This window comes from Meles meles, chromosome X (genome assembly GCF_922984935.1).
Source record: "Meles meles chromosome X, mMelMel3.1 paternal haplotype, whole genome shotgun sequence".
Taxonomy (NCBI): Eukaryota; Metazoa; Chordata; class Mammalia; order Carnivora; family Mustelidae; genus Meles; species Meles meles.
In genome coordinates this window covers 19,838,278-19,861,035 of record NC_060087.1, presented here as the reverse complement: position 1 = coordinate 19,861,035, position 22,758 = coordinate 19,838,278, and the positions used below count along the sequence as shown (strand labels likewise).

The 22,758-nt window shown below is 41.4% G+C and overlaps 1 protein-coding gene across 1 annotated transcript; it reads right to left on the bottom strand.

Moving 5' to 3' along the window:
- Window positions 1–276: 276 nt before the first annotated feature.
- Window positions 277–22,606, bottom strand: CXHXorf58 (chromosome X CXorf58 homolog). The gene is made up of 9 exons (XM_045996038.1): window positions 22,536–22,606; window positions 19,351–19,477; window positions 18,001–18,100; window positions 15,694–15,806; window positions 15,154–15,265; window positions 9,017–9,148; window positions 3,556–3,785; window positions 1,045–1,207; window positions 277–512 (listed from the first exon to the last, which is right to left on the bottom strand). Exons 2-9 carry the CDS (start codon window positions 19,455–19,457, stop codon window positions 336–338), a joined length of 1,134 nt encoding a protein of 377 aa, XP_045851994.1. The 5' UTR covers window positions 19,458–19,477; window positions 22,536–22,606; the 3' UTR covers window positions 277–335.
- Window positions 22,607–22,758: the final 152 nt, after the last annotated feature.

Sequence of the window (22,758 nt, the reverse complement as noted above, 5' to 3'; positions counted from 1 at the left end):
GGAGAAGCAGGCTTCCTGCTGGACCCTGGGATCACGACCTGAACCAAAGGCAGACGCTTCACGACTGAGCCACCCAAGGGTCCCCTTACTCATCATTTCTTGAGTAAAAGTGTATACAGCTAGTTCAAGGGCATCTAATAAAATCATTATTCAGACCAAAATTCTGTCAGTAAAAAATATTAGTACTTGTGGTAATATTAAAATGGCTTAAAAATCAGTCACACATTTGGTTAAGAGACCATCCTGAGGACTTGTTTTTACTTCATTTTCCTTTAATATGCATATTAGCAAGACAAGCAGATTGTTAAACAATTTTTCTATCAGTTAGCTACGCATTAACATGACAGAGAACTATTAATATACAAGTCTTGGTACCAGGCAAATAATTCCTCTTCCTGTTTTTCCAAGTCCTCATCTGGCGTGATCTCATCAATTCTCACAATGTTAAAAGATGGGGTAGAGAAGATGATCGCCTGTCGCTGCTTTGTACCTCGTGTGTCCGTTTGTGGTTCCTAGGTAGAATTATAAATAAAAGAGGAAAAAAACTTATATTTGGTTTTTACTACTTTCTGTTTTTATATTGACTGTTTACATTCAGCCTTCTCTCAAAACATTTATAGCAGATTTTTAAAAAATTACAAAGCAATACATTTATACGTGTTAGTTGTAAATATCCTACCATGTAGAAATATACTGGGGCAGACTTTACACATATAGTTCTTAATAAGCTTAGATAGAAATGACTTTCGTTTTGGGAAAAGCACCATATGAGACGGGCTGAATGAACAGTGTCAACACACAGGGACTATTTTTGCTGTTGTTTGTCACTTCAAATTGATGTGGACCCAAAACAGCTGGTATTTATCAGGCTAGCCATATTGTTGAAGAATTTTTAAAATATGTGTTACCAAGAGGAACCCAAGTATATACTAAAGGTGTTTTGGCCTTGAACTTGTAGATTAGGAAAATTCTATTTATACAAGTAGAATTACTTACAGTTTGAATAATGTCCAAGACAATGGATTCAGTACAAGTTCAACTTACCGTCGCCTTGGAAGCGTTTTTTTCTTTAGCCATCTTATAAGCTTTTTTCATTTTTTCAACTTTCATTTGAGCTTGCTTGGATCGACGACCCAGATGTTTAATTTGATTCTGCTGTTGGTGGGGCCGATATAAAGGTTTGATAGCTGAAAAGGATGAAGGGCATCTAGGAAAGATTTGAGTAATAGACAGAAAAAATGTACAAAATAACATTCAAATGTAAAGCAAGTTGCAAATTTTATTAAAGCATCTTCCAGCAACTAGATCATAGGCCTCAGTATCTGGAGCAATATTGCATGCAAGTTTTTAGGCCAGAGTTATCACTTCTGCTTAAATTATATGGCATAGGGGCACCTGGGTGGCTCAGTGGGTTCAAGCCTCTGCTTTCGGCTCAGGTCATGATCCCAGGGTCCTGGGATCGAGCCCGCATCGGGCTCTCTGCTCCGCAGGGAGCCTGCTTCCTCCTCTCTCTCTGCCTGCCTCTGCCTACTTGTGATCTTTGTCTGTCGAATACATAAATAAAATCTTAAAAAAAATTATATGGCATAGTTCTTTATTTGCACCCTATGAAGGTGTATAAAACATGGTATCAATTTAAAGTCAGTTTTCCTGGAAAATACCATATAGTAGTCATTTAATTATACACAGACGCACACAATATACTAACACAAAAATGTGTTAAATTTCATAATGGCTGAAAAAACAAGCTGTTCTTACCAGTGCTGGGATCAGATACAGGTGATGCCACGCCCACAGTCCCCTAGGCCTCACTACTGCAAAGCACATAGGGCCACTTCCAACTGCCAGCATCAGCCTCACTCAGCATGACAGCATTCTTGTGAAAACAAGAGCCCACGTGCAGGGAAAATGCCTGAGAATTAATACTTCCCCTCCTAAACAGCCCTTAGCCAATGCCTGATGTACATCGGCGTATAAATATCCCAACTCCCTTGCCCCTGCAGGATAACTTGAGTCGCACGTTCTGCAATGGCTTGGACATTCCCAGGAGGGACTAAGCTCCACTTATCCGCAGAGGTAACTTGTTTGCTAACACACACTGTTTTGGCTGCCTACCCCTCCTTGTTTTCCTTTCATCAGTGGTTTTGGGAATCACCTCCCAAATAGACTACTCATATCCAAATATTTGATCTCCTGGGAGATCCCAAACTAACACCGCATTCAAAGAAACCTGGAAGAAAGTATTTTTCCTTCGTTAATTGATTTAGGATTTGGCGACTTCATTTGGCTCAAGTGACTCATTCTTAGATAATCACTAGCAATAATCCAAATAGCGGGGAACCTAGGGTTATATATGGTGGCAGGGAAAATTACATCATTTATTTGACCTTGGTGGTAATAGGGTTAATTTCTGAATTCAGTGCTTATACGGATGAGTTAGAGAAAATCTATTTCATGATGACAGACTACACCTTACACGAGGCCATCTGTCTGGCAAATGTATAGCCTCGATCATAAAATATATGGGCTAAATTATATTATTGGGTCAGCACCACTCATCTCTAGCCATGGAAAAAACCCTTTTCCAAAAAAAACTGTTTGCCTGACAGTGGGTCACCAGTGTCTTCATGTAGTAAAGGAGTATTTTTTCATTTCAAATGGACTCTGTGGAAATAGACTACCAATAGATCCTCTTCATTCTTATTATCTCTTCCTTTTTTCTGAAGAAAGAAAGCTTCATTTGTAAATAAGATGGGCTAGGTAGGACTTGTAATAGAAAGAAAAAAGGACTATAATTAGAGCAATCATATTCTGTCCGTATTGTTTCAGATCATAATACTGTCTACTTTGCTGCAACATGAGTTTCTATAACGTGAATTGCCTCACATGCTATTGCTAAAGAAGGGAATAATGTCACTGTAATTTATATGCAATTTGTCTTCAGCAAGGGGAGCCAGAATCACAAGAGTAGAATTATAACCTTCAGCAGAAAAGGAAAAGTCCTCAGCTCTGTGCAGCACAGGCAATGGGAGCCCTTTTGGCTGTATTTATGAATAGACGAATTAGCACCTGCACCTCGGGCTCTCTCCCCAGAGGGACTCTGCACCCCGAGCCCACCCTTACTCCCCTCCACGACACTCCCCGCCCTGGTGGGGGGGGGTTGGTTATTGGCCGGCTGCACTGTCTCTCATGTCCACTTAAAAGCCAACCACACTAGCCCAGGGCTCCACTTCCATCTGCATTATCTCTGTGCCCACTATCTGCTCTAATTAAAGAGTCGCCAGCATTTCCACGCTCTTGGATATTTTTTATATTTGCTGTGGCGGCCTCCAGCCATCCTGAGCTGCCTGTCTGGTGGTGTGAGTTATCTCCCCAGGTTCCAACTGTCCTTTTTGTTAGCGCTCTGTTTACAAATGGGCCTACATTTTGAGCGATCTGTCCCAACCCTATTCTTCCCATATGCCCTATTATCATCTTTCTCGAGCTATTTGGCAGAATGTGAAGGCTTTCAGAAATGCCCGTAGTATTGTGACCCCATTAAAATATCGCTTTTACCTAACTTCAGAAACAATCCGTAGCTGGTGCTGACGCATCTCTTCTGTTCCTGGTCTCTGTAATAGATACTTCATTTCTTTTTGTAGACGGTTTGAGATTATCCCAGACTCTGCATAATCAACTATGTCGTATATTATCATGGTCCTGGGGATGTTTTTGAGGTTTAATTTTCGCCAGTAGTTACTTCTGCCACCGGAAGATGCAGGGGTCTCATCTAGGAGACTGGAATACTGTATGGAAAAAACAAGAATGATCCATTGTGGGAACCCAGAATGTTTTTAGACACATTTCCCAAGGTCCAAATGCCCATTGTCACTTTATCCAAAAAAATTCCTTGATCCCATCTCTGAACTTGATCAGCAGCTTTCTTCTATGGTTCACTCCTGACTACTCGATGTGTTAGTTATCTGTGTACTTAGCTCCCCCACCAGAAGGCACGACCCTTGTCACACAGTATCACGCACATAGTACCACACTCATTAAACCTGTACTTAATGATAAACATTATATTTTTAATGTAATGAATAAACATTTTAATGCCAAATACATGATCTGCATACCTGGTAGTGCTTGTTCGAAACAGGCTTGGGTTGAGAGGACATTTGCACAAAACTTTTCAGAAATCATGAGTTTACCTCTGGTACTAAGTGGCAAATTTCACTATTTTCACTTGGAGGATTTGTAGAAATCCTACTTCCATTTATTTTTGTAAGTTAAAATACCAAATCGGGAATGCTCAAATGCAAGTATATATGATCGATGCAACCTTTTATAATGTTCATTTAAGAGACAGGAATAGGGCCGGAGGATCTACAATGCTGGGAAACAGGATACCAGCTAGGCATTTAGGGTATCTCTCACTCTCACACACACATACACAAGCAGTCTTTCTTTTGTGTCATTTAGGCATGCGTAAATTTTTAAAAATATTTTATTTCTTTATTTGACAGAGAGAGATCCCAAGTAGGCAGAGAGGCAGGCAGAGAGAGAGAAAGGGAAGCAGGCTTCCTGCTGAGCAGAGAGCCCGATGCTGGGCTCGATCCCAGGAACCTGGGATCATGACCTGAGCCAAAGGTAGAGGCTTTAACCCACTGAGCCACCCAGGCGCCCCAGGCATGCACAAATTTTAATTACTACCATTTGATTGAATAAACCCAGTCCTCTAAGAACATCTCAAATTTCAGTTTCCCCAGTATAACTTAACTGCATAAAGTACAAACATGGCTGATAGCTCTCCCATCCATAGGTCACTACAGAAATAACAGATATGTGTGGTGATTCGTGACAAATCATGTTGCTTCTTCCCAAGGGGCAACAATCGGTCACTGAGGATTTGTTATTTAGTTCACACACAGTCAGCAAAGTATGCAGCTGCATCACCTCTTTGTCTCCCAGTGAAAAATCCATGTGCCATTTTACAATAAAAAAAAAGAAAGAAGAGAAAAAAAAGATAATCAAGAGAATAGGCCAAAAGAGAAACAAAAAGTGTTACTGCTGGAAATGAAATTCAAATCAAATGTAAATGGAGTTCTAGAAGAAAGAGGTGACCCAGGGGATACTGACATTGTCTTCATTCAAGAGACTGCGGGTGGGCCGCTAGAGGAAAGTGCTGAAGGCGGAACTTAGCAGCATAAATGAGGAAAGCGGTGGTGACGAAAAGGACGGAAGCTGTTCCAGAGGAAGTGACGCTGACGAAAAAGCCTCTTCACATTAAAGGAACTTTGAGAGATTTCACAACATTTAAAGCGCAAAGGATAAAATGTTGGTAGGTAATCCGAACTTAGAAAGGAGAGTGACAATTCACCAAGGCAACTTACTACGTATTGTAAGTCATATGAGAAGAACAAGAAGGAAAGCACTGTTTGTACTCCTCAGACACTGTTTTTAAAGCTTTATTTAAAGCTTTATTGAGATTCACAGCCTATAGATTCACCCATATAAAGCATACAACTCAATGGTGTTTATTATATTTACAGTTGGTAAGTTTTTTTACAAAGAAATAAAACACTTTTAATCCTCAGTGTTTCCAATGTTTTAAATTATAGCATAATAAATGATTTGTTTTTCATTTTCCTACGTATTTATAACAGACAGTAGGAGAATTTTTAAAGTTCCGACAAGATTTTTTTTGAAAGGCATGGAACAATCATGATTTTTCACATTGATTATTAAATTTGCTATGCATGGTTTCAGCTTACATGGTCATTTTTGAAAACGATTTTATTTTAAAAACATCTCTACACCCAATGTGGGGCTTGAACCCACAACTCTGAGATCATGAGTTGCATGCTCCGACTGAGAAAGCCAGGCACCATGGCACAGTCAGTTTTTATGGCCCTGCACCACCGTGCAAAGTGAAGACTGCCTGTATATTTTATGTGCAGAGAGTGGAGTAGTAAAATGAGTAAACATTTCAGAACCGTCAATGACCTGCTCTGTACTTAGCTATGTGACCTCGGGCAAGTTTTAAAAAATCTTATTAAACTCCATTTTTCTCATCTGTTAAAGAGGGTCACATAATGTACAAACTTGAAGATTAAAGGAGATAATACGCACAAAAAGAGCCAACAAGGGGCTCCTGGATGGCTCAGTCAGTTAAGCAGTTAAGCATCTGCCTTGGAATCAGGTCACGATCCCAGGGTCCTGGGGTTGAGCCCCATGTCAGGCTCCCTGCTCAGCAGGGAGTCTGCTTCTCCCTCTGCCCCTCCACCTGCTTGTGCTCTGTTTCTCTGTCTTTCTCTCAAATAAATAAATGAAATCTCTAAAAAAAAGAGGGCCAACAACAGAGCTGTGTCCATAAGGGACTCAAAACATGTCAAGAATCATCATGTTTCTGTCTTCCAACAGGTCTATCTGGGGATTTCTTCGTATGACACCAGTCCTTGGCATAGTCACACTCTGCAAGTATGTGATCCATGTCCTTAGCAAAGATAGTTGGCCTCCCCCAGCACTACTTATTTCCTGGTTCAGTTCCCTCATTTTCCAGATTAAGACCCTAAATGAAAGAAAACACAATTGGGTGTCTCCAAGGCACTGCATTAATTCCATGTGTCACAATGAAGCAACTGAATGAATAGTCAAAGCCATATATTACCATTATTATGAGCCAGAATTTGGGGATCCCTTGTGTCTTTAGAACATGTAAAATGGCGGTAATAATAGTCCCTACCTCTTAGGGTTGTTTTAAGAATAAAAGGAGTTGGTCCTACTGAGAATTTACTGTTATTATTAATCAGGTATCTAGTTTAAAGTTTCCTGACTTAGTACTGCTGTCCAGCTCGTTATGTAAACCAGGAACCCAGGAGCCATGCCGGACACCTCTCCTTAATTTGCCTCCCTGTCTGTCACCAAGGCCCACTGCTTTTACTGTCTACTTATCTCTTGCCTCTCTAGCCTCACAGCCCTCAGTCAAGATACCATCATCTCTCCTGAAATACAGCAGGGACATCCAAATGAGGAGAAGGCTCTTGCTGTCCTCCAATCCATTCCCTACACCACAGCCAGACGGATCTCTTCACTCATTAGATTATTAGATTAGATCATCTCATTTCTTTTTTTTTTTTTAAGATTGTATTTATTTATTTGACAGACAGAGATCACAAGTAGGCAGAGAGGCAGGCAGAGAGAGGAGAAGAAGCAGGCTCCCTGCTGAGCAGAGAGCCTGATGAGGGGCTCTCGATCCCAGGACCCTGAGATCATGACCTGAGCTGAAGGCAGAGGCTTAACCCACTGAGCCACCCAGGTGCCCCAGATCATCTCATTTCTTAACCCATTAAGAAGCACAAGCTTCTAGTTGCATACAGGATCAAGAAAAAGAAAAACACTTTGCTTTGGTCAAAAGGCCTGCCTGATGCTCTCTTACCAGCCCTCCAGGCTTCCTAAATACCAAACCCTCTGCTCCCTCTTCACCACCCCCACAGATCTGCTTTTGGGCCCTGCAGTTCCTCCTGCCACAGAGCCTCGGCATGGGGCACAACACCTGCTCAGCCCCAGAATGACGGGTGACACATTGTTGATTGCCTGCCCATCAACCATTTCCCACTTCTCCCTTGCCTCCAGAGCCTGGAATTTTTTTTTTTCAAGTATGGAACAGCAGTATGTTCCAGGAAGGAGGGCCCCAGCACGTGAACCATGATGGCTCTAAGTCACTCATGGAAAATGATCCCTTTTTCCTTTATCCGTGATTAGGTTTAGGGGGAGTATGTGATCTAATTCTGACCAAGGGGACCTAAGGGGAAATCTGTTGGGGGCTTCTGGCAAAGATTTTTCTTTTTTCTTTTTTTAAGGCAGGCTCCACACCCAGCGTGGATCCTAACATAGGGCTTGAACTCAGGATCCTAAGATCAAGACCTGAGCTGAGATCAAGAGTTGGATGCTTAACCAACTGAGCCACCCAAGCACCCCCAAAGATTTTTCTTCTTGCGATAAGAAGGAAAATGATGCTTCAGAGTCCCCTTGTTCCTGCCTTTGAAAGAAGGTGAGAAGGTGACAGTCACCTTGTTACCATGTGAAGGAAGCCCAGAACACGGTAGAGAAGCTGACGCAGAACCCTGATGTCCTCGAGCTGCTGCATTAGCTAGCCCAGGACCCACCTATCTGTGGACTTCAGACATGGAACAATAAATGTCCTTTGTTGTTTAAGCCTCTTGTGGTTGAGAATATTCTGTCACTTGTAGCACAAAGCACCCAAATAATAATCCAAATATTAATAGAAGCCTTCCTTGCTAGGTCAAATCTCCATCAGGCACTCTCTTAGGACCACGTACTTGATATCACATAATATAAAATTCACCATTTTAACCATTTTAAAAGTAGCACTACGATCTAATTCTAAAACCTCTCCATCACCCCCCCAAAAAGGGCCATATTCATTAGCTATCACTCCCCAGGTGTAAAAAACCAAATATTACATGATTCCATTAATACAGACGATCCAGAATAGGTAAATTCAGGGAGACAGAAAGCAGATTAGTAGTTGATAGGGGCTGGCGTGCTGGAGGAATGGGGAATGACAGCTTAATAGATGTGAGGTTTCCTTCTGGGGTGACAAAAGCCTTCTGGAACTAGACAGTGGTAGTGTTTGTACAACATTGCGAATGTACTTAATGTCACTGAATTGTACCCTTTAAAATGGTAAGTTTTATACTGTGCATATTTTTCTACTGGGAAAAAAATGAATGGACCTTTCTTTTTGGAGGACAAGGTCAGAAGGTTTTTTTTTAAAAAGATTATTTATTTTTTTAAAAGGTTTATTTGAGAGAGAGAGAGAGAGTGCGCGCGAGCGAGCACGAGTGGGGTGGGGGAGAGGGAGAGGGAGAAGCCAGACATGGGGCTCGATCCCAGAACCCTGAGATCGTGACCTGAGCTGAAGGCAAATGCTTAACCGACTGAGCCACCCAGATGCCCCCAGAAGGGTTTGTTTTTTTTAATTGTTTCTAATATCTAAATCTCGGTTCCTTACTTGCATGTAATCCTTCAGGGTGACAATATCTATTTCATCAGTTATTTTGAATTTCTGGAAACGATGTTCATCTTCCATAATTTGACAGTAAAACTTCTTTTTCCCCATCATTTTGCAAGCATCAGCCAGTCCCTATAAAGAGAATAGAAAATACACCTTTAAACAGTAGTATAATAGCAACAATTATCAGTGCACATTTTACACATTTCTTCTGACAAATACATCAAATATTGTTCCTTTTTTCCAGCCGCTTGCTATTCAATAAGAACACTGTATTTACAAAGAAAAGATTGTATAGGAGTTTTTAAGCCATTAAAAATATTTCCATAACCATATCTACATAGTTTTAAAATGTAGCTGGAGGAGTAGCTGAGTCCACAACCCTCAGACAAACACAGTGTTTTAAAAATCTGTTTTTTCCCTATTAAAAAACATTCTTTTCCCTTAACAAAACAAATCTGTAGCATTATTCGTGCTGTCAAGGCAGAGAAAACTTCCTTGGTTATTAAATAGGTTGCCCTAGGAACTGCGGCGAAAGGTGTTACTAAGGCCAGCTCTCTTGTGTGTTAGTTAATACCTCACCCCCAAATGGAAACTGTACATTTCAAATTGCTTAGACCTCCCTCTCCTGCAGACTTCATTCTCTGTGGTCAAAGCATTTTTCTCTGTGGCCAAAGCATTTTTTTTTTCTCTCTGAGACGTTGGCATTTTGTACCCAAGGACAGCATCTGAGAGGACAGAGGTAGAAGAATGCTAGAAAATGCGGAAGCCCAGATCTCGTCTGGTCCTGTTTGTACCATACCCTTCCACAAACGCCCATCGTTTGCTAAGAGCTATACATAGACTGTGTGACTTAAGTACTCCCCACCCTTGTTCCCACCCCCCATAAATATGTGCTGACTCATATGTGTGTAATATAAATATGTTAGAAGTAACACATATTTATATTACATATCTGTGCTTCTGGCCACAAAGCATATGCTTATGAGAAGGGAGACTGGTGTAGATGAAAATTCAAATGTCTTTGGATTCCAGATCAGTTTCTCTTTCCTTTGTATCTCAGAACGTGTATTTGTGAAAGCAGGGCAACTCCGGGTTATAATGCTGATATGAGGCCGCTTCAGACGAGATCGAAATTTGTGTTCTTTTTACTTAACACACAATACAGCAATGAGCCTGAATGTATTTTCCATTTCGATCTTCACTTTTGTTATTGAGAATATTCCTTTTTTATTTTTCTAATTCCAAAGCTTTGAACACAGACACACATGGAAAACGAAAGAATATTCAAGGGTTGCAGTTTTATTCCTAATGCACTAAATTGAAGGGGCAGAAACACTTTACGTGATGAGCCTTCCTTTAGGCAGATCGTCTTTGTTTTCCATTTCATTAGTTTCTCTAGACACCACGCATCTAAACAAAAGGCAGTATTGGCACGTGTCACCATCATGCTTTGTGCAACTGATTCCCTGTGGGCTCTCATTAGCCATCCTCACAGTAACACTAAAGGTAAAAGCAAAGAAACTGTACAGTGAACACATCTGAAAGCTGTATAATTTCTGCTTTGAGAAGTTCTTTAGCTCTGTATTTTACTTCAGCTCAAGTTACTCAGGAGGGGTATTTCTTGTCCATCCCTCCCCACTCTACTCCACTCAGCCACCACCCACAACTCTCCAAGCCCCAGTTTCCTTATTTGTACAGTGCCTCAGCTGTGTGGCTCAGCTGTGTCAGGCCCGTCCCAGGATCCAGCCAAAACAACCCTATGCCTGGCAGCACAGGGCAGGCTCGCTGCCCACTTGTGACAGGGGCTTGAAAAAAGTTCGCCGTCCAATGGCCGGGACGTTCTTTCTCAGGCATCTGCCGGGTATGGCCAGCTTCAGGAAAGTGCCTCTGGGTCGGAAGGGCTGGGAAAGGAGAGCCCAGCCCCAGGTGAAAGGGAAGGGCAGAAACGAGGCATGGGGCCCAGGAGAGCAGCCAATCAGACTAGGATTCGGAGAAGCGGATTCCATTCTCAGTGGGTGACTCCAAAGGTCAAAGGGGGGCATCTCTAAACTTGACACCTCCCCTGATACCAGGCATCAGTGTGGCCCAGAAGCCCCCACAGGCCTGCAGCTCCGCGCTGGTCCAGATCCATACCTGTGCTTGGGAAGTTAACCTAGTATCTCAAGTCACTTCCTCAGCCGGCTGGAAATTCTCACTCATGGAGGTGGCGATAACTGGTACCCTGCACGGGCACAGAGTGTCCTGGTTTGGAACACTTTAATTATATACAGGTTCCAAATTAATGAAACCACCACAACGGGCTAGGGGTGTTTCAACCTCCACAGGTGCACAGGGCAACAAACAAGAGAAATAGTCAAGCCTCGGTTCTGCCCCTGACAAGCCTCTCCGAGGTCCGGCTTTCTTGCAGGCAAGATGGGAACAACATGCACCTCACCGGAGTGATCAGGGGGGCCGTAGAAGACCACTCGCTTAGCAGGCTTCCTGACTCGAGCGTGCTTAAGAGCACAGGCTCTGGGGGCGCCTGGGTGGCTGAGTGGATTAAGCCTCTGCCTTCAGCTCAGGTCGTGATCTCAGGGTCCTGGGATCGAGTCCCGCATCAGCCTCTCTGCTCAGCAGGGAGCCTGCTTCCTCCTCTCTCTCTCTCTCTCTCTCTGCTTGCCTCTCTGCCTACTTGTGATCTCAATCTGTCAAATAAACAAATAAAATCTTAAAAAAAAAAAAGTACAGGCTCTGGAGTCAGGATCACTGGGTCTTGTTATTGGTTCCTTCCCTTTCTAGCTGTGAGACCTTAGGCAAGTTACTTAGTCTTTTTAAAACGGAAGATAACCACAGAATCTACATTCTAGAGTTTAGGAGAATTAATGATAATCCACACAAAATGTTTAGCACAGTACTTGATAGTGCTTAATAAGGGCAGCTATTATTAATAATGTTTTTTCCTTTTTACATAAATGCCCAATCCTCAAAAAGAAGACGGATCTTCAATTGGATGTTAATGTTTCAGAACTGTCCATTACCCAGAGGCATTCCAGGCCACGGTGTCTGTGCGTTCGGAGGGCGGGGGGAACCTTTAGGGCAGTGCTTGTCAAACTATATTGTGCCTAGGATTGTCTGGGGGTCTTGTTAAAATGCAAGTGCTAATTCAGTGGGTCTGGGGTGGAACCTGATAGTCCGCATTTCTAGTAAGTTCCGGGTGATGCCAGTGCTGTGGGTGTGTAGACCACACTCTGAGTAGCAAGGCTTTAGAATATTCTAAATATAGTTGGAGGATGAACTATAGTGACAACCCTCTGTAAATAAGCATTGCTCCGAAAATAGATCATCGAAGTAGGTAACTGAAATGAGATCTCTCTTTTGTACACATGGCTATCCAACTGTTGTAGCACCATTTGAACTGACTTGGCACATCTGACGAAAATCAATTGATCATCTATGAGTGGGTGTATTTCTGAATTCCCTATTCTACCTCATTGATTTACATGCCTGTCATCAAGCCATCACAACACTGTCGGGATCACTGCAGCTTTTTAAGTCTGAAGTCACATAATGGAAATCTTTGTTCTTCTTCTCTAAAGTGGTTTAAGCCATTCTATGTTCTTTCACCTGTTTTTACTGTGTGTGTGTGTGTGTGTGTGTGTGTGTGAGTACATGAGAAATACCATCGGGAAATAATAAGAAAATGAAACTAGAAATGGAAGTAAGACCCAGGGAAAAGACAGAACAACAACAAAACTGTGAAACTCCCCTTCTTCATAACTGAACTAAAACTGACTTATTTATTTCATACTAAGAAATAAGATAGGGCTCCTGGCTGACTCAGTCCGTAGAGTGTGAGACTCTTGATCTTGGGGTTGTGGGTTCACACCCAGGATGGGTGTAGAGATTACTTAAAAAAAATAAAATCTTTTAAAAAAACAAAAGAAGTGAACTTAGGAAAGCTGGGTCAGTTTGCTCAACACACAATTTCTACATTCAAAGGGCTCGTGTAAACCTATAGTGAGAAAAATTCTACTTCTGCAGGTTTTCTATCAACCATGAATCCAAGTGTTACCAGAGTTTGTTACGAAGCTGAAAAAGGAATCCTAATCTGTTCTTTCATGTTCTGATCACTTAAATCCTCTTAGAATGTTTATTGAAAACCTCAAACTAGTGTTATCACATTTTTATAATAAGAACAAAAGTTTTTAAAAATATATTTGTGTGAGCATTTTTATGGGCAAAAAAAAAAAAAAAATGAAGGATGCACAATAAACAATTAATGGTGATCACTCCAGGCGAGCAAAAGACCCAGCACAGAGAAGAAAAGCACGAGGCATAGTTTCCTTTTTTTAAAATCTCTGTGCTACTTCCTTTTTTTCCCAACAGTTACTTTGTAATTTAAATAAAAATGAAAGTTCTTATACAGCATTTTAATGAGTTTTAATGTACACACAGTCCTTTCTAGTCACGGCCTCTAAGTTTCTCATTTGCTCCAGCCTGCGGACCACCAGGAGCCGACCCGGGAGAATTTCTGTTCCTGGAAAAGTCTAATTATGCAACCTCAGAGAAGCAACAGTTGATGATATTTTATAGGGACGACAAGCTTATTCTGTACTTAAGTGTGGCATGAATTTATTCCTTAAGTGTAGGATAAATATCAACTTTTGTATGTGAAGTCATTTTATATAAATGAACAAATACTAATATTTCTGGAACACCATATTACATCTGCAAACACATAGTCCGTTTGATATATTCTGAAACTGAATGAAATGTTCTCTGATGTTGCCTGAGAACAGAGAAAAGCAGTCTCTTTTTCTTTTCTAACATTTTTCAGAGTATAAATGCAGTACATCCTGGATCTGAGCAGAAACTCCCCAGCTGTGTGGTCTTCTATCCTGAACATGTACCATTATTGATGATTTCAGATGGGCCATACTTTTCATGTAAAATATCTCCAGAAGGCTACAGGAAAATAACCTTTGATGCAGGATTTATAAAAGGCTAAGTATGAGAATGCACACATTTTTTCCTCAATCATGGTCATGTTTAAGGGCCAAAGGAGCAAAACCTTCACTGTAGTAACACTGCAGATCCTTGTTATTAAAAGTGGGGTCCATGGACCAGCAGTAGCAGCAGCACCTGGGAACTGGTTAGAAAGGCAGAATCTCATGCCCCTTCCCAGATCTAATGAATCGGAAGCTACATTTTAACAAAATTCTCAGGTGATTCCTCTGCTGCAGACATAATTATAGTAAATATACATGAAACTTAAAAGCATGAAAACTCATATAAAGAAGGATAAATATTTTGAAGGTTCATTTTCAGTAAATAGTCCAGGATACTTTTTTCTAAATATGCTGCCAGAATCAAAGAAACCATGATAAAATGGTATTAAAATAAAATTGCATCGAATGTTCTGCATAACGTAAAAGCCCTGACCAATGGGCCACTTTAGTCCCTTATTAACAAACCAAAATTTTATTTTTTTGTTTTCTTTTAATTTAAATCCACTTAGCCAACATATAGAACATTGTTGGTTGCAGATGTAGAGCTCAGTAATTCATCAGCTGCATGTAACACCCAGTGCTCATCACATCACGTGCCCTCCTAATGCCCATCACCCAGTTATCCCACACCCCCCCCACCTCCCGTCTATCAACCCTCAGTTCCTTTCCCACAGTTAAGAGTATCTCGGGGAAAAAACCAAATTTTAATACAAAGAAAAGCGATGAGTATTTTTAAGGGCCTCTAAAAGTCATTCATTCCAAATATTTTTTTAGCTAATAAACAGAGACATCCTGAAACATGATGATTAAAAAAATACTACCTGGCTGTTGGGCTGTTTAATGGTGAAATCACTTAGTCTGTATACCTTGAACACAATTCAGATACTGCACAGATGTTAAGAAGTGAAAGTAACATAAAACGGGGGCACCTGAGTGGCTCAGTGGGTTAAGCATCTGCCTTGGCTCAGGTCACGATCCCAGGGTCCTGGGATTGAGTCCTACACTGAGAAATCCCTGCTCAGTGGGAAATCTGCTTCTCCCTCTCCTTCCCGCTCATGCGCTCTGTCCCTATCTCTATCTCTTTCAAATAAAAAATAAAAATCTTAAAAAAAAAAGGAACATAAAATATACATCATGAAACATCACCTCATTTGATGGTTTAAATAAATTTTTTCCACTGAAGTACTTGTAACCATGGCCTTCATTATGAAGAAAAATCTTAAATACGATGAAAGGTGGAAACGTTTCACCACTAAACCTGAAATAAAGACCAAAAATTAGTGACTGGGCATCAGACTTGGGGCTTAGTTACTTCTCTTCCTATACTGAAGATAGTTCTCATGGTTTCCTGCATGCAGGGTAAAGGCTACGCCAGAGCACGGAAAGAATGGGCAATGGCATGCATGGATTCCCAAGATGAAAGAGTCGTACTGGAGTGTGTGCACTCACCAGTATTCTCATTCACATGTCAGACTGGACCCATCATGGGAGAGGAGCCACTTTTCAAGGCACCTTTCGGCCCAAGAGTCATGCCTCAGTTTTCGTCACATAATAAACGTGAATAAGAACGACACATTTACTCTGTAATTATACCCTGAAAACTTATGAGGACTTGAGAAGATAAGTTTCTAAGGTTTCTTCATTTTAACAAGGGCTTCTGGGAGTAAATGAGCATAGAAATATTACCTGAATCTTACTTTACACTTCATGCTAGGATCTTTCAGAAGCTCAGCCTCTAAGGGGCTCACTTTCTTCAGGATTTCATGTGTCACACAACATTCCTGAAATAGATGATGATGCTATAAATGGACAATGGTACCCTGCCCAGATGTAATTTACTGAGAATAACAGAAGTGGCATGGTAAAGTGAACAGGGCACCAGACTTGGAGTCCTGAAGACCTGGGTTCTAGTCTGGCTCCTCCATTTATTAACTGTGCAACCTTGAGTCAGTTACTTCATCCTTTCAGCCTCCAAGGTGGAGTAGGGGTCCCTCCTTGACATCCCAGGCACTGTTCGTTCCCTATGACAACACTTTTCACCATGTATTATAATTAACTATGAACTAATCTGTGTCTTCTACCAGACTGTAAGCTGTGTGAAGGTACTGATCGTGTTTTTCTTCTTATCCATGTATTTCCTAGTATCTAGTACAGTCCCTGGAACACAGCAGATGCTGAGCAAGTATGTGATGTTGAATGAATGATCCCTGTAAAATGAGGAAGATGATAGTAATGTTACGAGCTTTTAAGCTCCTTTTATATACCACATACTCTGTTACATGCCTTATAGACATAACCTCATTTAATCCTTACAACTCAGCAATATTATTCAAATATTCTCATTCCCATCTTTCCAATGAGCAGGCTGAGACCTTGGGAGTGTCTGTTAAGTTATTCAAAGGCATACAGGTAGTAAATGGACAAGCCAGGAGGCAAACATAGATCCATTTGGCTAAAGCCCCCGCACCACCCCGCGACATGACCCTGCCAACCTTTCCGCCTATGACAATCACATAAAAATGCACACCAAAGGGATTTTAAAATGACAAAGCATTATTAATATCAGGTAGGAACTTGAAGTTTTAGGATAACAGATTTTTAAAAAAAGAATTAATTTCCTTTTTTCTGCTACTAAAGCATCTACAGTTAAAACAAAACCAGTATAATGATAACAAAATACAAGTTCCATATGTGAAGACCATGGGTTATGGACCTGAAATGTCACCTGTTTACCTGAGTGGGTTTTCTCTGAGGTATTCTGCTTTTCCCGGCATCAGAAAAGGGTCTGTGGTCAGATGGTGAAGAAGGGTACAAACTGCTCAGCCTTCATGATTTTTTTCAGAGCTGCTAAGATTCCCTTAATGTGGCTATTATTAATTATAAACTATTATAATTGTGTGATTTTTTAAAAAAAAGATTTTATTTATTTATTTGACAGACAGATCACAAGTAGGCAGAGAGGCAGACAGAGAGAGAGAGATAAGCAGGCTCCCTGCTGAGCAGAGAGCCCGATGGGGGACTCGATCCCAGGACCCTGTGGTCATGACCGAGCAGAAGGCAGTGGCCTTAACCCACTGAGCCACCCAGGCACCCCTCATGTGTGATTTTTATCAGAATACTTGGTATTATGTGATGGAAACTTTATATACTCTGCTAGCACTGCCAGAGTTGTTTTTTGGTGGGGGGGAAGGGGATAGATATGCACCTTAGGGTTTTTTTTTTTTTTAACTTAAATAAGACCATATTATTCATACTGTTCTGTACTTGCCTTTTTCATTAATGAGCTATCTTAGCTATCTTTGTATTGCAGAATCACATACAAGGCTGCAAGTTTTAACACCATGAAAGCACCAACAGCAACCCATTGGTGGACGTTACATGGCTTATTTCTTTGCTGTTACAAACAATACTTCAATGAAATTGTACATATATTGTATAATGGATTCCTAGAAGTGAAATCGGTGGGTGGAAGAAGGTAAGGGCACTTGTATTTCAGAGATTTTTCTTATTGGATGATTAGTGTCCCACATCTTCAAATAAGAAATTGAATTTTTTAAAAACATGATTTTGGTTTCAGAAAAAGAAATAACAGTCACCCACATTATTTACAAATAATTCCAGAAATATTCATTTAGGGCTAACCAAAGAAGTAATTCCAGAACCTCATGAACTAGTATTAGATTCAAATAGAAGAGATAAAAAAGGTTATGTAGGGGTTGCTTGGGTGGCTCAGTGGGTTGAAGCCTCTGACTTCAGCTCAGGTCATGATCTTGGGGTGCTGGGATCGAGCCCCACATCGGGCTCTCTCCTCAGTGGGGAGCCTGCTTCCCCCTCTCTCTGCCTGCCTCTCTGCCTACTTATGATCTGTCTGTCAAATAAATAAATAAATAAAATCTTTAAAAAAAGAGGTTATGTATTCTATCTTTACTTAACAAACCTCTTAGCTTATAAGTAATTAGATCTGTCAGAGAAAACAAAAAGCAAAATACATACCACCGCACAAAGTGCGTGCTTTAAGAGTCGAAATATTGTTTTGTCCATATGAGATAACCAAGCTCTCTGTATCCTTTGAGCTGAAATATCTTTCACAGCTCTGAGAAGAAAAACAAGAGGTTAAGATTAGTGGAGTAGTTTGCATTTTCCTAAAATCTTGGGGAACTCTAAATTCCTGCTTCTTCCACCTGCACCCTCCCGCCCACTACCCTAAGACTGACCTAATGAGGAACACTGGGATGTGGTAATTGGGACTGGTCATTTGCAGAATCCAGTCAAATGAGGATATAAGATAGTTGAGAAGATTTCCCTTGGGATTAAAAAAAAAAAAGTCCTGGCTAAAACTTTATCAGCAAAAGGCATATATAACTAAAAATGTAAGAAGAGACAAATTTGCTTTCTAAAAACATCCATGACCTAAAATGATTCCATTATAGTTGGTTCTTAAGAACACTGTCCAACTAGTCCAAGTGCTATGAAAATAGAATGTAGAATACTCAAAGTTATAGTAGGTCCAATTCTTTTCTGGGAACAGACAACCAGGCCCTAAAAAAAGAAACTCCTTTCTCTGATCTTTGCTTGAAACAGGCTCATCCCAGTCAGGTCAGAGAATGATCTCACTTTGGATCACATCTCAACACTAGGAGATCATAGGGATCACCCTCTCCAAAACCACCCAGCCCCGTTCTTACCCCTCACAGGGCTACATGTGAAGAGAGGCAGATACCCCTGTATAATGTCACCATTCGTTGGCAAAATGCAAACTACAAGATGTAGAGTAGAAAAGGCCTGACGTATGGAAACAAAGCTTTAAATCCTGGCTGATGCCATTTATTAGCTGTTTAACCTTATGCAGATCACTTACCTTCTCCCAGTTGCTGCTTCCTCCTTATAAAATATAATAATAAGGGGCACCTGGGTGGCTCAGTGGGTTAAAGCCTCTGCCTTCGGCTCAGGTCATGGTTCCAGGGTCCTGGGATTAAGCCCCCCAATCGGGTTCCCTGCTCAGCAGGGAACCTGCTTCTCTTCCTCCCTCTCTGCCTGCCTCTCTGCGTACTTGTGATATCTGTCTGTCAAATAAATAAATAAAATCTTTAAAAAAATAAATAAAATATAATAATAAGACTGCTTCACAGAGTTGTCAGAATCAAAGAAATGTGTGTTAACACGCTTTGCAAATTATGAAATACTATAATTATAATAATTACTATTCAATTCAAAAGTAATTTTAAAACACACCCCAAAATCTCTAGTTTACAAAACAAGAAGTGTTTGATGTTAGCTGGGTAAATACGGTATGGAAACTGACCAGTTGTGGCAAACGATAAAGGGTGAAAGATGGCTACTTACTCTTGTATTGCCTTTCTCTTTCCAATATTGGACAAATACACTCTGTAGTCTTTTCCTGAGCGAGGTTTATCTGATTTTGGAACTGATGCCTTTGAAGAGTGCTTCATTTTCCTTGCGATGAAGGGCTCTGAAAGTACATAGGTTTAGCATTTGAGGTCATAATCTATATTTCTGCACTGTTTAGACAAGACTCAAGTGCCATATGATTTTTTTTCAAGTGCCATATGATTATTGAGCTAATTCCAGAAGGCTTTACAAAGGAAGGTATCATGGATCTCTTAATGTTGCTTACAGCTTACATGCCTTAGGTACTAAAAATATTCTGAGGGACATGGAAAAGAAAAGTGCATCTATCCATAGCCTTCTAACTGGTCCCCCAGTCTCCAGTCTCTGCATCCTTCTGGTCGTCCTCCACACCACAGCTTGAGTGAATTCTATAGCACAATAATCCAGCTTTCTGACCCCCCAGCATAAAATCGTTCAGGGACACTTCGTTTCCTACACACTGAAGTCCAGACTCCTTAGAAGGGTATTCCAGACTTTTTTTCAATCTACAGTCCACTCTGTCTTTCAAATATCAAAATACCACCTTTCACCAGCATTCCTCTCTAGACTCCGAGAGAACAAGAACTTGTCACCAAAATCAGCCAAAGTTTTTCAACTCTGTGCCATTGATCATGCCATTTCTCCTTCCTGGAGTGACTTCCCTACTGCCAGCAAACATCAATTCATCTTTCAAGACCCCAGCTAATTGATGCCTCTTCTCTGAAGTTTTCCATCCTCTCTTTTTCATACAACTCTTCACCCTGTCTCCAAGGTCCAATAATAATGGTTTTTCTTTCACAGTACTTCTCATATTATGTCATGACGTATTATTTTCTTGGCTGTCACCCCACCAAGCTCATTGAGAGCCAGAGGCATCTTTCTAACTATGGAATCCTCCATCACTAGTAAGAGTGGAGAATTTTTATATGCTTGTCTAAGAACTTTCTGTCCTGGTTTTATCATGGAATAGTCGTGAGACTTTGGGCAAGTTCTTTAACCTCTTGGTACCCCAGTTCTCTCTGTGGTAAAGTGAGAGGGTGTGTACTAAATGAATTGATTCCACCTTTGGTTTTCTATCCTTTGATGCATTACTCTGATTTGGATATGGTTCAAAATTCTTAGTCACTGCTTAGTCTCATCTACTAAAGCAGGGGCTCTTCCTTTTCTTCTGGTGCCATGGATCCCTATGGACAGATTCCCAAGAATTACATTTTTAAAATGCATAACATAAAACACATAGGGTCACAAAGGACTCTATATTGAAATCTGTCAAAATATTTTCAAAAGCAAGAATGGGGCGCCTGGGTGGCTCAGTGGGTTAAAGCCTCTGCCGTTGGCTCAGGTCGTGATCCCAGGGTCCTGGGATCGAGCCCCATATCGGGCTCTCTGCTCTGCGGAGAGCCTGCTTCCTCCTCTCTGCCTGCCTCCCTGCCTACTTGTGATCTCTCTCTCTGTCAAATAAACAAAATCTAAAAATATATATATATATTTTCAAAAGCAAAACTACAGGAATCCGTCCTCTTTAGGCATTATATAAAATGAGCGCTCTCATAACTACTATACTTTTGAACTGGTAATAAGCAGAAATGCTATGTCAGGAAGTGTGCCATGACTGTGACGGTATATGAAAATATTTGTGCTTTCTATACTGGTGACAAAGTCCCAGGTATCGCTGAGACTACTGTGCTTTGTTGCTTACACTATAAATGAAAGAAATATTAAAGTTCAGTTAGAGAAGAGTGAAAGTAAAGTTGTAATTTGTTTCCCATCTAAGTTCCCATCTAAGTTACCCCTTGAATTAAGAACTCCTGCCCTGGGGCGCCTGGGTGGCTCAGTCAGGTTGAGCATCCAACTCCTGCTTCCAGCTCAGGACGATCTCTCGAGTCATGGGATCAACCGGGAGTCAGCTCGAAAATTCTCTCCTTCTTCCCCCAGCCCTGCTCTCTCTCTCTCTTTCAAATAAATAAATCTTAAAAAAAAAAAAAAGATGTAAGAGCTCCTGCCCTAATTTATCACTATACTTCACACTTTTACATATGTGTGACATTCCATTACAAAGGCAGAGCCTTCAGAGTCTTCTCAATATTTGTCCTTGGGGATAGGGATGGCGATGGCTTGGAACATACAATTCTCTTGAGAAACAGAAAAGCAGCCCTTAGCATCTGGGAGTTGGCCTGGCACTCACAGCTGGGCTTTGGTACCATTCTGGCTTCCTAACAACACTGAAACCAGAGCAAAGCCTGGCTTTTTTTGAATTCGCCCCCAAATCAACCAACCAAAGTTCGTATCTTTTTTTTTTCAAGTGGGCCGCACACCCAGCATGGAGCCCAGTGGGGGTCTTGAACTCAAGACCCTAAGATCAAAACCTGAGCTGAGATTAAGAGCCTGATGCTTAACTCACTGTGCCACCCCAGAGGCCCCAGCACAAATCTGATAATAAATCCTTCTATCTCCCTCCCTCGCTGAGATGCCCCGCTGTGCCACGTTGTGTGTTTTCCTCGCAACAATGAGGAACAATAAACCCAACTTGTTCACCTACAGATGTGTTCCTAGTGGTCTTTGGCTGAAGGGCAGTGACGCGGCCTCACACACGCCCCCCTAATCTTTTGGATGCCCGCCTGGATGAATTTACACTTTCTATGAGGTGAAGACGTGCAGATAGAAATATGAAACACACCCCCACTATGAGACAGTATAACAATTATTTAGGCGACATCACAGGCTTTAAAGGCAGACTACCTAGGTTTGGATTCTGGGTTCCCACTTTTTCCATGTGGCCTCGTACAAAGAACTTCTCCGTGCCTGTTTCCTCATCTATTAGATTGGGAATAATAATCGTACTCACCTACCTGGGTTGCTCGAAAGATTAGATGAATATGAGTAAGGAGTTTAGATCAGAGCTGAGCACATATTAAACACTGTGTTAGTGTTTTGGTATTCTTGTTAATTAGATCATTATTCTCATTACTACCTTTTCTAGCAGTATTAAGGGACATTTGACTCCCAGAAAGGGGCATATGCTTAAGTATTTTAAAGGGGAAAAAAAAGCCAGGGCCTTTCGAGACTGAAGGATATGGCAAACTAGATTAAATTTAAAACCTTAGGAACTTCCAGCCCACGGAAAAAATAAATCTGAAAACCTTTTGTGAGATAATTCCAGGCCCCAGGGGTCAGCAGCTTCCGGCTGTGAGACTTTCAAAGACCGCGGAGACCAGCCGAGCGCCCCCGCCCGGTGGCCTCGGCGCTTAGGATTCCCAGCCCACGTCGCTGGGCGCCCAATCGCCGCAGCGAAGGCCGATTCCCAGCGAGGCGAGAAACCGGGCACCTCCCTCTTCGCGCCCGCGCGTACCGCCTACACTGAGC